We start from the raw sequence: 13,196 nt of genomic DNA on the forward strand, positions 1-13,196 counted from the left end.
GGGGAGGGCACAGCATCCCTGGGGGCTTTGCTGGACAAATCACCACTTACAGCTGGGAAAAAGTAGTTGCAAACCTGAAGACTACAGAGATTCACGGCTGAACAGTTTTAATTACTAAATAATACTGGTTTCTGTTTTCTCAGGAAGGAGCAAATATAAACAAGTCTCTCACCACTCTGGGCAAAGTTATTTCAGCATTGGCTGAAGTGGTAAGTGGAGCATTTCCTTGTCTACAAAAACCTTTGCACAGCTGGTCAAATGGAAACAGTAAAATCTGTGGAGTAGAGCAGAATCATTGGCTGTTCTTGGCCTTGCATTCTCAGCCCCATTAGCTGGCTGTATTTTGATAGATGACTGTAGTTGATACTATTCTGTGGGTGGCACACAGCCTGTCAACAGATGGAAGCATTGGCTTGTTTAACTGTGAAGAAGCCTGTGTTTATGTAGAAGACCTGTTCACACAGCAAGTTTTTAAACCTTCAGTGCAGTAATTTTATTTTTATTTGAAAGAATAATTTTAGAAAACTTAACTGAAGGTTTGTTGTTAAAATGTATAGAAACACCAGTGCAATAATTTGATTCACTGGCTTTCTTTGCAATGGCAAGACTTAATAGTGTCTTAAGTGAGCATATATTGATCTAAGCAAAATGTTGTGGGTTTAGAAAAGCACTTTGTCTTTTATTTTTGTACCCAACTACTGTTAAAAAAAAACCCCAAACAAAACAAACAAATTATTGTTTTGCCCTTTAAAAGTGAGTCAACACCTTGTACAGGTTGAATATGCTTAATTGATTTATTTCCAATTAAAGCAATTCTCATTAATTTGGCTTCTCAAGAAAAGGAAGTACTGTCATGGAAATGATGTATAAATCTCTGTTAAGAAACTCATCTTTCTTCTTCCTTTTTCCTTAATGCTTTCAACTTAGGATAACTGCACCAGCAAGGTATGATGGTCTCAGTAGATGTTGGTTTCTTTGCCTAGTGTAAGGTTTGCTGTTCAGAATTGTGTTAGAACACAGAATTTAAATTCCAGGAAGATGTTCTTACACAGAAAATCCTTCTTATTTTTCATGTTGTGCTATTTCTTTGTAGAGCAAAAAGAAGAAGAAGACAGACTTTATACCCTACAGGGATTCTGTACTAACGTGGCTTCTTCGAGAAAATCTAGGTATGGCTGATTTGTCTGTGCCAGTGTGGAAAGAAAGTCTCACTGAATTTCCTGACTGCTTTTAGCTCACTTAAATTAGTATTGAGTATGAGGTTAAATATCTTCAGTAGGCAAATCTCAGTTGTCATAATTCCACCTTGTGTTAATGCTCTTTCCTGTGATTTTTGTATGTTTCTTAGTACTCTAGAATTTAGTTGAATTCTATAATTTATTGAAAACACAGATATTTTAGGTAGGCAGGTGGTGCCTGGAGTGTGTGCCATCTAAAATCTTTCCTGTTCACTGTAGGTGGTAACTCCAGAACTGCAATGGTTGCTGCTCTCAGTCCAGCAGACATAAACTACGATGAAACTCTGAGCACTTTAAGGTACTTTCTGTTTCTCTGGGGTGGATATGGGTAAATGTTTGCTCTAAAGGCCATGCTTTGTCCTTTAAACTTTTGGTTTATTGTAAGTTGAGCTTACCTGTGGGGAAGAAGACTCTTATTGGCCAGAACTCAGTTACCCTACACAGCAAGCAGGGATTTATTGCCTGCTCTTCTGACATGGAGCTGCAAACTAAATGTGTTGTACATGAGCAGTTCCATGCCTGTGGTGAGGTTTCATGGCTTTGTCTGGCTGCAGGTATGCTGACCGTGCAAAGCAGATCAAGTGCAATGCTGTCATCAACGAGGATCCCAACGCCAAGCTGGTGCGGGAGCTGAAGGAGGAGGTGACGAGGCTCAAGGATCTCCTGCGTGCCCAAGGCCTGGGGGATATCATTGACAGTAAGTGCATTAAACTCCTCACCATCCTGGGCTTGGCCTCTGTAGCAGAGGAGGGAGACCTGAGCCTGCCAGAGAAGGGGATTAAAACCAGATTTTAAATACAGGTGCTGATATTTAAGTTTTGCACACGCTTTTAGAAATGGCAGCCCCTTGTGTCTTTGAACGATCGTCTCAGATTTGTGTGTGGAGTGGACAAACCACCTTCAAACTCTCAAGGGAAAATATGGAGTTTGAATTTCCTATTATTGTAGAAATGCTTTTGTGTAACAGAACTTCCACATTCAGGAGTTGCTCTGCTGAGTTATGGAGGACTTTTTGTCTGGCTGCCAATAAAAGAGCTGAGATACAGAAACTCAGTTTCATACTGAGGAAAAAGGCATCATTCCTTCCTCCTTAGAGGTTAAGGTTATTAGTTAATACCTGGCTTCAATGCCATCCTCACTCACAAAAGAAAACAATGGCTAATGTTACACAGTGCCCTGAGTGACAAATCATTTGTCATCTTGAAATAACTATGCAACAGCTGCTTGTGAATAACTAATGAATCCTTTTGGGAGATTTTGAGGTAGGTTGGCAGAGCAGTGTTGTACTGATTTGCTTTGCCAGCAACTTCTTAAAGCACTAGAACACACTTGTACTCAATTTCCTTATGCTCATTCCAAACAACACAAATGAACTGAAATTTTAGCTGCTACGTTCTTCTCTAATGTGAACAGTGATTTAATTCCTAGTGAAGTAAATGCCCATAAAAGCACAGAATGCATTCCAGTATTTTGACTTTAAAAAAATAAAAGTGTGCACCAGTTTGTGATTTTTTCAGACCTTTCTGTCAGTGAAGCAAAAGTCCTGACTTAGTGACAGACTACTAAAGATGTGCAACGTGTATTTACCTCTTTGTTTGCTTGTTTTCAAGAGAATGGGGCCAGAAGACAATGAAATACAAGAGTTTTCATGCTTGTTACAGTCTGTGGGTTTTGGTTCTAAATCCAAACTGAAAAAACTGTGTTACTGGAAACTGTGTTTTGTTTCTTTGAACATCAAGTAGTATTCTCTTCCCTTCCTATGTCTCTAGTGAACCTTCAGTTTGATCCTTCTTGTATTTTCCCTCCTGCTTCCTTTCAGTTGATCCACTGGGAGATGAATACTCTGGAAGTGGAGGCAAATGTGTGTATTGTGTGGTTCTCTTTTTAACCTGCTTTCTCTGGATCAGCTTTTAACAGAGCTTTGCATGCCAGCATTTCTCACAGGGAAATCCCAGACAGAACACTCACTGGAATGCAGTGCAGGTTCATGAAATCCAGCCTCACCAGCACTTCTTAGATTGAGTCCACAATCACAAAAAAGTGCAAAGTTTAGTGCAACTTATGTTCATTATTCATTTCTGGCAGAACACAGAAAGGAGAGGGGTAGTTCTCCAGTGTGTTTTCATGACAGCTCACAGTTTAGATTTGAACTAGAAAATCTTTCTTTCAAATCTTTTCCCAGTTACTCAGTGTCTGCTCATGTAGCTTCCTGGCATTTTAGCAGCTCTTTGCCACTTTGAAGTATTTGTTTTAAATGTTTCAGTTGATGAACTCAAGATGAAGTATTACCAGTTCCTCCTGGACACTGCAATGTATTTTTAATAGTCCTTAAAAAAAAAAAAAAAGAAAGAAACAAGCCAGACATCTTATACTGATGAAGGGCTCTTTCTTTGAGGTTAAATATACTGGGTTGCAGTTGCTTAACAGGGCTAAAACCAGTCAGCAAAGAGCATTTTATTTCTCTTGGTGTTTGTTTCCAAGAAAGGGCAATATACACAGTCCATTTCAAGGGAAACGTGCTCCATGTACATTTTGGGTTGGTAGACTTTTTAAACTCTTTCAGTCAGTCTGTTAGACCCTCACTCAGTATCAGCTGAAAGAGATCTGTCTGAAATTTCCTGAGACTGAAGCTACTGGTGGTGTAAAGACTCATCCTGGCCTGTGTGACATTGTGGTGCTGCCTGCAGCGTGTGCCCGCTCCCGGCGGGAGAGGAGCGGCGTGCGTGGTGCTCAGGGCTCTGTGCTCACAGCCACTGAGCTGCTGTGCAAGTGCCACTTCCTTCCTCTTCAGGACTGCATGGCCTTTGGAGACTTCATCCCTGCTCTGTCATGCCTGCTTTCCTCATCCTGCCAGCATTCCCTTCCCTTAACCTGCTTTTCTTCTGTGAAACTCCCAGCCCTGCCTCCTGGATTTGCAGATGGTGGTTTTCAAACTGACTCGGGGCAATCATCAGTTCCATGAGGCTGAAAGAGCAGGTTGAGCGTGGAGTGAACTAGGGCATAAGGCTGACAATGGCAGGATTGTTCAGGGGAAGAGCAGAGGAGATGTAGGAGGACAGGGAAATTTATGCAATGTCTGGGCGAGCATCTCACTTTTGTGAGTGTGGTGCCCCTGTTTATGACTTGCAGGGTCTGATTTGACCTGTTTCTTTCCTGAAGTGACTTATTTTAAAGGATTTGTCCTTGAAATTAAATATAAAATATTAAAAAACTGAGATATTAATCTATCTGATATTTTCACATTGGAAGATTTTCCTTCTGGTTTGTGGTTATTTTGAGGATATGGTTTACAGATGTATCCAAGAAGCCAAGTTAAATGAATATAAATTTCCCTTGTATATTTGTTTTTAAATCATTCAGGCAGCTTTTCTTATTCTCTGGCTCTCAAGGCAGCATTTTCAGGCCTGCAGGTTTTCAGGCTACAAAAGTTACCTTGTTAAATTTTGGAGATTTTTAAAAAGCCTTTCCTATTTAAACTAACAGCCAAAAAGCTTTGAAGCACCTTCTGAAGTGTAAGATATCAGACATTTGGCTGAACAGATGTGTTAGATTTCCATTTTTATTCAGATAAGGAAGGTGAAGAAGCAGCATAATGATGTTGTGAACTGAAGTTCTCTTGTCCCTGTCCCACTGACAGGTGATTCACTTCCTCTCTGGTGAGAATTTAAGGAGAGGAAGTTCTTTGTCCATGTGGTCAGGGTGCTTTAGCAGCAGAACAACTGCTGTGATGAAGATTTACTTAATCATCATTTCACATTAAAGGACTCTGGAAGAGAATGTTTTCCTGAGCTTAAGGGATTGCCCAAAATGTCACTAAGCTCCTGAGGACCTGTTCCTGCTCTGAGCTTCAGGGTGCTCAGCTCAGTATTCAGTCAGGAGTAGGATGGTTGCTTTTTGCCAATGTGTAATTTATTTTTTCAAGCTTTTTTCTTTAGAAAGTTTTATGATGCAGTCGTTCCTAGTGAGCTTCAGGGTCTGAACTGAGTTATTATGTTATGGTTGCTAACATTAAAAGATTTGTTTCGGAACTGCCATCTAAAAATTACAAAACTTGCCTTGTTGCTGCTTAAATGCTTTCCTCTTACACTGGTATTTCCTTCCTTCCTTCCTTCCCTTTTTCCTTCTCCTTCCTGTTTTCCTTTTTCCCCTCCTCCTGCCTTCCCTCTGTCTGTGTGTCTCTCTCTCAGATTTGAAAGATTTTCAGAACAATAAGCATAGATACTTGCTAGCCTCCGAGAATCAACGTCCTGGCAATTTTTCCACAGCCTCCATGGGGTCCCTCACTGCATCTCCATCCTCCTGCTCTCTCAGTAGTCAGGTGGGCTTAACATCTGTGTCCAGTATACAGGAAAGAATCATGTCAACACCTGGAGGAGAAGAGGCCATTGAGCGTTTGAAGGTGGGTGTTAAGGAGGTTACAGAATCCTGAACCTGAGAGAACTTGCTTTCACAAATAGCTCCTGGGTCTGTAGAAATTGTCTGAAACCCACTTAACTGCAGTGGGCTGGAAACTGGGTCCATGCACCACCTTTCTTGTCAGGATTATTTAGGTTTAATTGTAGCCTGGAGCTGCAATTAAATTACAAATTAAATTCTTCATTCTTATTTATGGGTCCTGTGATGCAGTAGTTATGGAAAACTTGATCATAAATGTAGACTTAGAGACCTGGTCAGCACTAGTGTGAGCCAAGTCTGACTTGCAAATGCACTCAGCTGTCAGAAAACCAAATTACCCCAAAGTTGAAAAAAAGGAGGAAGAATAATCCTGCCACTGTTGTCTTCGCCCAGCCCCCACAGATTAAAATGTGAAGCACAGAATGGCATGTTTGGGCCAGACAAAGGCAGCCTTGTCCCAGGGTGCACAGGATTGAACCACAGCAAAGTGATCACACTGAAGGATTTCTTGATTTTTCTGAAAGCCCCTCAATGTCCACGGGTGGAGGAGTGGGGAGAGCTGCCTGTGTTGAATCTCTGCAGCATTCCCATGTTTGTCCATCAGACACTGGCACAGGCTGAGCACACACTGCATTTCCCTTTCCTCCTGGAAAGCCTCCGTTGCCATGGCAGTGGCAGTGTGGGCTCTGCATTTCCTTGGCACTCACTTACTGAATCATGTCTGTAGATCACATTTAGAAAAAAAAAAAGGGAAATGAGTTTAGTTTAGGTGGTTCAAAATAAAGTCTGACTGTGGGTAGGTATGATGTCATCTTTTCTTCTCAGCTTGCCTTCAGGACTATCTACCCTTCTAAAAATGAAGGGAAACAAGCAAGAGTTTTAAGGTGCTAAGAATGCTTTTTACATGTGAAATTAAAATGTGAGGCCTGAACAGAGCACAGACTTCAATTGTGTATTATGTGAAGAACTTTGGGAAGAATTGTAAAACAGCTTTTGGTATTTTCACACAGGAATCTGAGAAGATCATTGCAGAGCTGAATGAAACATGGGAAGAGAAACTGAGGAAAACAGAGGCCATTAGGATGGAAAGGTCAGGAATCAGGAGTGCTGTGGTATGGATGGTCTCTGGAAAGTGGAAAATGGAGCAAGTTTCTCTGTTCCAAAGCAGTGGAGCAGCAGAATGGTGTCAGGGATAGTTCTGCTGGCCCTTGTGCTGGATGTAGAACAGCAGGGGCGGTGCTGTCAGAGTCCTGCTCTTTGCTGGCTTTCTCACAGTTAAAGCTGCTGCCACTCTCAGACTAGAGTTTACCAACTTGCCCTGGTGTGCTCTGAGGTGGTGACAGTCCTGGGTAGGCTGGTTCAAAGTCTAATATGCTAATTACCTGGCTTTCATTAGACCTTCCTTGTCTGAGAAACCTGAAATGGGGTCAATATCTTGTTTTTCTCTCTCAGGGAGGCCTTGTTGGCAGAAATGGGGGTTGCCATTCGGGAAGATGGAGGAACACTGGGAGTCTTCTCACCCAAAAAGGTAAAGAAAATTGTTAACTATTGCATGATGTTTCCAAAAGGCTAATTGGCCTGAGAGGAGGGTGATGAGAGTTGACTGTTTGGATCTTCCTTTAGAAGATGCTGTGCTGCAAGAAGTTTTACAGCTCCTTTTGTATCTTGGTGCAGTTGCAAATCAGAAGTTGCCCTGTCTGTTCCTCTGTTGCCATTTTCTGCAGCAGCTGTGTGTCACCTTTGTGTGCTCTGCCTGTTCTTCTCTGAGATATCCAGAGAAGATTAAAGGCTTGTTTAGGTGCTCTTCTTTGAGTTGTTTGTTAATCCTTCTTCTCCTTGGAAAAACTCTTGGTTATCTAACGAATGCATGAACACAGGGCATGCAGGAGAAGATTTCATTCAATACTTGCCACTAGTTCTGTTTTCTGAAATTTGAAAGAAGCAGAACTGTGCAGGAAAAGAGCATAAATCAGTGTTGTAATCTACTTTCCTTTATCTTAAAAATCTTTGAACAAGCAGCATGGGTAATATTTTAGTGTGCAAGTGTGTAATAAACCTGATTTGGGGTTAAACAGGGATGTATTTAGAGGCACTGCACAGAATTGTAGAACCCCAGGAACAGTTAAAATGTTTAATCCTTCAGTTGGAATAGTGTTAGACTGTGATGCTTGGAGCTAGTAGAATTTAGGTTTGCTTTTTTTAGGTAGCTACTCCAGGAGTGCCTGAGGTGTGGAAAGACACTGATTCATTGAGTATTCTTTACATTTCTTTCCCTTATGTTGTGGATCCTCATCTCCTTTTAGATTTTTCCTCACAGTCCATCAGCTCTTTTTGATGATTCTTTTGGTGCATTTTCAGCTGATCAGGTTTGTGTATAAATGCCACCTGGATAAAGTAGTTGCTTTGGTCATAGCTGGTATTTATTTTTACCTATATAGGATTTATTAGGAGAAGTAAAACTCCCAACCCAGTCCTGTCTGCTTCTGTTCCTTGCTATCCTTGCAGTCCATTAGTTCTGCTTCTAGTAACTGTGGCTGTTGTGAAAATGTAGGAGATGAGAACTTAGAAAACGTGTTCTGTATAAAGACTGTACCCTTCTGAGGCACCAGTATGTATCTCCTCATATGCCAGGAGTGAATAGTTGGGGGTGCCAGCAGCATTCATCTCTCAAGCTGTGGAGCTTTATTTCTTACAAGTATCCCAGTGGTGCAAGTTGCAGTGGTGTTACAGCAGTAACTCTGTCTGGGATTTGGTTTCTCTCCATTTTTCTCTTGAAGAGCTTTAAGCAGCTCCAAGTGCTGATCTGTGCAGTGACCAGCAATGGCAGCATGGAACATCTTCAGCTGCAGCTTTGGGTCACTCCTGGATTTTAGTGGTGAAAAAGCTGCATTATTTTCTCCCCCTTTCTGTCCTTATAATTAAATCTTCCATTGGGCAATTGACAATAATTCAAAGATAATTAATCGTGAACGTCCAGTAAGTTTTGAGCTGTGAAGGTAATGCTGTTAAAAGCTCTCCTAAGTAAACTTTTTTGTATCTAAGTTGATGAAAATAGTGTTCATAAGGAATCTGAGCCAAATTTGTTTCTTTTTCCTAAATTTATTCTGTTTGAGGGTAACAAAGGGACAAGTGGCTTATTAACAGTTTTACTTCTCTTTTATCATCCTTCTGCATTATTTATGTTTAACCATTTTTGCCCTTTCTTTTGTGCTTGTGCTTACTGCCATCTCACTGGCTAGATTTTCACACCAAGGCCTTGTGACTTGTTTGCTGATTCCTATGGGGTTTTTTCACCAAAGAAGGTTGGTTTAGTAACTGTAGTGGATTTGCATTTAGAAGAAGTTTAGATGAAAAGCTTCTTAGCTGTTGGTATCAGAGAATATTGGTAGTTTTAGATTTTGTTCTGATGTTAACAGACTTTGCCAAATAAGCACCTGACCTGTGTAACTCAAGAAAAGCCACAGTTGATTCCATGTCAGTTTGAAAATTTCACTGAAGCAACCCTTTCTGTTCTTAGACTTCCCTTATCAAAATTTACAGAGACTTTATAAGGATTTGTTTTTCCCAGCTGAAGCAGTTCTTTCTTCCATGGATTGATATTTTGGATAACTAAGCAATCTGAGCTGTATTTTGCTGGTACTTTGTGATGCTTTGCAATACTTTAGAAGGTTATGTTTGAAAAAATCCATTATGGAATAATCTTGATACATGTGGCAAAACTGCTGGATTAATGCACACCCTCCACAGCTGCAGGAGCAAGCCTGAAAGCAGAATCTCAGTTCTTTTTTGTTCTTTCAGACTCCTCATCTTGTAAACCTTAATGAAGATCCACTCATGTCTGAATGTCTGCTGTACTACATCAAAGATGGCATCACAAGGTGAGAGCTGGTGCTGACACACTCTGGAGTTGCCTTCTTTGCTTGCTTAAATCCCCATGCTGGAAGTTCTTGTTGGGCTCTTTTTCCACCCTCTGCATCCCTTTCTAAAAGGAGAAGGGTTTCACAGGAGGGAAGGAATTGTGTTAAACTGAAGAGGTATTTAACATTTCAGTTCTCCCAGTGACGTTTTAAGGGAGAGAAAACTTTCCTTTTGCAAAGCTGCCATCCTCCAGTTCATGGCACAACAGTTCTCTGCCGTGCAGAATTAAGCCCTGGTCCAAACCTTTAGATGTGAAGGGTAGTTTAATAGCTGAGCCTTTTCCGTGGCAGTTTCTGGGCTGTGTGGTGCAGTGCAGCTGTAGGAGGGGTGTGATCTGCTCCCTGAGCTGTTTGTGTCCCGCAGGGTGGGGCAGGCGGACGCCGAGCGCAGGCAGGACATTGTTCTGAGCGGGGCTCACATCAAGGAGGAGCACTGCGTCTTCCGCAGCGAGAGGAACAACAACGGTGAAGGTGAGAGCCTGCTGCCTCCTGGGCAGTGCTGAACCTCCCTGTCCAGCACTTTGCTTCCTGTGACTGGGAATTTCTGACCTCAAGTAAAGGATCCGTTTTGACTTCTTCTTTTCTTGAGTCTTAGGGAAAGAAAGTGAAATTTGTTTAAGTGATAATAGGTTCAAATTGCAGGCTGCAGCCAGTGTAACAGTTAAATTCTGACCTTGGTTAACTGTCAACATGGAAAATAAAGTAGTTTCCAGCTGCAGTAGGTAGAGAAGTCAGTAGTATTGATTTCCTCTTGGGTCTTTATTTTTAAGCAGCCTGACATCCAGGGGTGATTGACTTCTTTGGTGTTAGTGTGAACACAGGCAGCAAATGAGAAGGCTTGCACACTTCTGTTCCTCTACAGGACCCTCCAAAGTCTCACTCATCAATGTTTTCTTTGCAGTTATTGTTACTTTGGAGCCTTGTGAGCGATCAGAAACCTACGTGAATGGCAAGAGGGTTGTGCAGCCTGTGCAGCTGCGCTCAGGTAAGAAGTGTTACAGTGGATTTTTTTGTAGACTCTCCATATGTGACATTGCCATCAAATATAGGGAATCCTAGGTGCTGCTTAGGGACAGCATCACCTTTCTGAAGTGTAGTTTTTAAACAGAAGTTGGCATTATTCTTCTGTCAGCTGCAGTTTTCTGTTCCCATTTCCAGGAAATCGCATCATCATGGGTAAAAATCATGTCTTCAGATTCAACCACCCAGAGCAAGCACGAGCAGAAAGAGAGAAAACTCCATCAGCTGAGACTCCCTCAGAGCCAGTGGACTGGACATTTGCTCAGAGGGAGCTTCTGGAGAAGCAGGGCATTGACATGAAGCAAGAGATGGAGAAAAGGTAATAAAGCAACTCAGAATTTCGACCTGAAACAAGGAAGAGTCAGCAGTAGGTTACTGGGTTCTCTGCTACCCCTTGTGGAAATTCAGAAAGCTTCCTCCTTATTTTACTGTGGTGTTTCAGTGCTCCAGCTCCTTTAAATTCACAGTGAGCACTGGCCTCTAATGCTGCAGATCTTTTGGTAAGGGCTGAGGTGCAGCTTGCAGGGTTTCACTTCTGGAGTATTGAATAGCCAGAGAACAGTTCCTGTTAAGGACAATGACTTTTAATTTTGTAACTGTAGAGTAACACCAGCACAAAACTAATGACCTCTGACTACTTCTGTTCTTCTGTTCATCTTCAGATTACAAGAAATGGAGATCTTATATAAGAAAGAGAAGGAGGAAGCTGATCTCTTGTTGGAGCAGCAAAGACTGGTATGTGTCCTTCCTCCTAATTAACTATGCCTTTGGCAAACAGTAATTCCTGTCCTTGCTTATCTGAAAGTTTAGGAAACCTGCTTGGGTTGTCTGCACAATGCAGTTCTCCCTTTGCTTTCAAATTCTTTGTGTCTACAGTGAATTATTAGCAGTGTGAGTGAGCTCCTTCAGGTTAATTCAGAGATTGTGATTGACAGTAAAGAAGCTTGAATCAATTCTTGTTGGAATAGATTGGATTTCTTGCAAGTTAACCTGAAAGAAGGGCATTTTTGTGCTCTGTGTTTTCTGAAGTTCCTTTTCAGTAGTCTAAACATCTACTCCCTGGGATGTTTGCCTTTATTTTTGTCTTGGATCACCAGAACATACTAATTTTGTGCTGCCAAAGAGATTCCTAGAACATTGATACACTAGGTTTATTTTTTGAATGATGTCTGAAAATGTTGCTGCATTGTGCATGTTTTAACCCTTCTCCTTCCCTGCATGGAGTTCCTTGTGAGGGTCTTGGTGGTACACAAGCCAGTGGTGGGGCGCTGAGTAGGGAGCAGTGTGTTAACTCATTCAGAGTACTGGGAATTCCACCACTCCACATATTTCTCAAGTAGGAAGTCTGATAAATTAGGTCTGATATAGGAAGACTTCAGTCTTCTCACAGCAAATACCTCTGAAGTGCATTACAAACAGAGATTGATGCAGTCTTCAAGCACCCTGTGAATTTGAAAAACAAGACCAAACCCAGGAATGCAATCTAGATTTCCCTAAGAAACCCGAGTCTCCTGAATCTGCTTTAGCTGGTTGTCTTTAGCCAGAACACAAATGTAGTTGTGCCAGAGTTCTGATAAAAATTTCAAACTCCTGATTCACGTGTGTAGTCTGAGATGGAGAGCACTGAAAACTGTGGGTTAAATGCATGCTGGACTTTGCACTGTAAAGCTCTTGCCCTTCTCCCTAAGCCAGAATGGAGCAAAGTACTGTGGCTTCCATAGGAAGAAACTATATAATTTTTTTTAATATTCCTATTATACACTCAGAGACTTCAGCATCTAATTTCTTTGATGGAGAGGAGTGACTGCAGATTTTGACCAAAGCAACCCTTAGTTCAGAAAACAAGTTAAAATGTGACTAATGTAATGTTTAATCTCTGAAATTTTATAATTAATATTTGGGTAGCAAAACAATACAGTAAAAATATGAAAATGAAAATAGTTAGAGTATTGAGTAACTTTTGGCAATGTGTCAAATAAGATGCAAGTAATGGAATTCCCTCTCCTAAATTTTAGCTGACAGGCACAAGCTAAGCTCTTGTATGAATTAAAGATGTGAAATTGGCTGTCTGGGAAGCTGCTTCCAATAAGACTGCATTTATAAAGTGTTGTGAAGGGAATTTATTTCCCCAAATACTTCAGATTAAGGGAAAATTCTTTAGAGAGTGGATTGGTTAATACTGTAATAAAGATGCTGGTTTCTTCAGGTTGTTTTGTTCTTGCTGGCTTCAGTCAGTGGGCAAAGGTGGGATGCTACCCTGCATGCCTCTGCAGTTCCTGAAGGATACCTGTCCTGGATCTAAGGGAAAATATCAGATGAGATCCTTGGGCAGGCAGCAGTGTCCTGCTTATCACAGTGCTCAGTAAGAACATTTCAGGTGACACAGCTCATGATTTCTGTGCTGCTGTGTGCAGAGCCTGGGATGGACAGGACTAGTGCATCCATGCAGCCATAGCTGAATAATGAGTGGGAAATCTGGGAGTGCATTTCAGCTTGTGTACCTTAAAAGTATTTCCACTGCTGCCATATCCAGCTGCAGTATCAGGTTCTGTAACTTATTGCTCTGTAAGGCTGATATTGAGATATAAATATTCTTCTTGGTCTAAACTGGAGTATAATCTCAGAT

At 41.4% G+C, this 13,196-nt stretch overlaps 1 protein-coding gene across 9 annotated transcripts in view; it reads left to right on the forward strand.

Moving 5' to 3' along the window:
* Nucleotides 1–13,196, forward strand: part of KIF1B (kinesin family member 1B) — a 77,339-nt gene that overhangs the window by 23,009 nt on the left and 41,134 nt on the right. For 3 of the 9 annotated variants that reach the window (XM_033079331.2, XM_033079328.1, XM_033079330.1), the window contains exons 9-20: nt 144–209; nt 1,094–1,169; nt 1,458–1,536; nt 1,793–1,935; nt 5,504–5,637; nt 6,644–6,723; nt 7,086–7,161; nt 9,432–9,511; nt 9,915–10,021; nt 10,452–10,535; nt 10,709–10,889; nt 11,233–11,305. In XM_033079331.2, the coding sequence (XP_032935222.1) occupies nt 144–209; nt 1,094–1,169; nt 1,458–1,536; nt 1,793–1,935; nt 5,504–5,637; nt 6,644–6,723; nt 7,086–7,161; nt 9,432–9,511; nt 9,915–10,021; nt 10,452–10,535; nt 10,709–10,889; nt 11,233–11,305 (1,179 nt within the window). Of the gene's footprint in view, nt 1–143; nt 210–927; nt 946–1,093; nt 1,170–1,457; nt 1,537–1,792; nt 1,936–3,057; nt 3,100–5,425; nt 5,638–6,643; nt 6,724–7,085; nt 7,162–9,431; nt 9,512–9,914; nt 10,022–10,451; nt 10,536–10,708; nt 10,890–11,232; nt 11,306–13,196 lie in introns of all 9 variants that reach the window. The other 6 variants (XM_033079323.1, XM_033079329.1, XM_033079326.1 and 3 more) reach the window with 5 other exon arrangements.

The sequence above is a fragment of the Catharus ustulatus genome, chromosome 24, assembly GCF_009819885.2.
Source record: "Catharus ustulatus isolate bCatUst1 chromosome 24, bCatUst1.pri.v2, whole genome shotgun sequence".
NCBI classification, from domain to species: domain Eukaryota; kingdom Metazoa; phylum Chordata; class Aves; order Passeriformes; family Turdidae; genus Catharus; species Catharus ustulatus.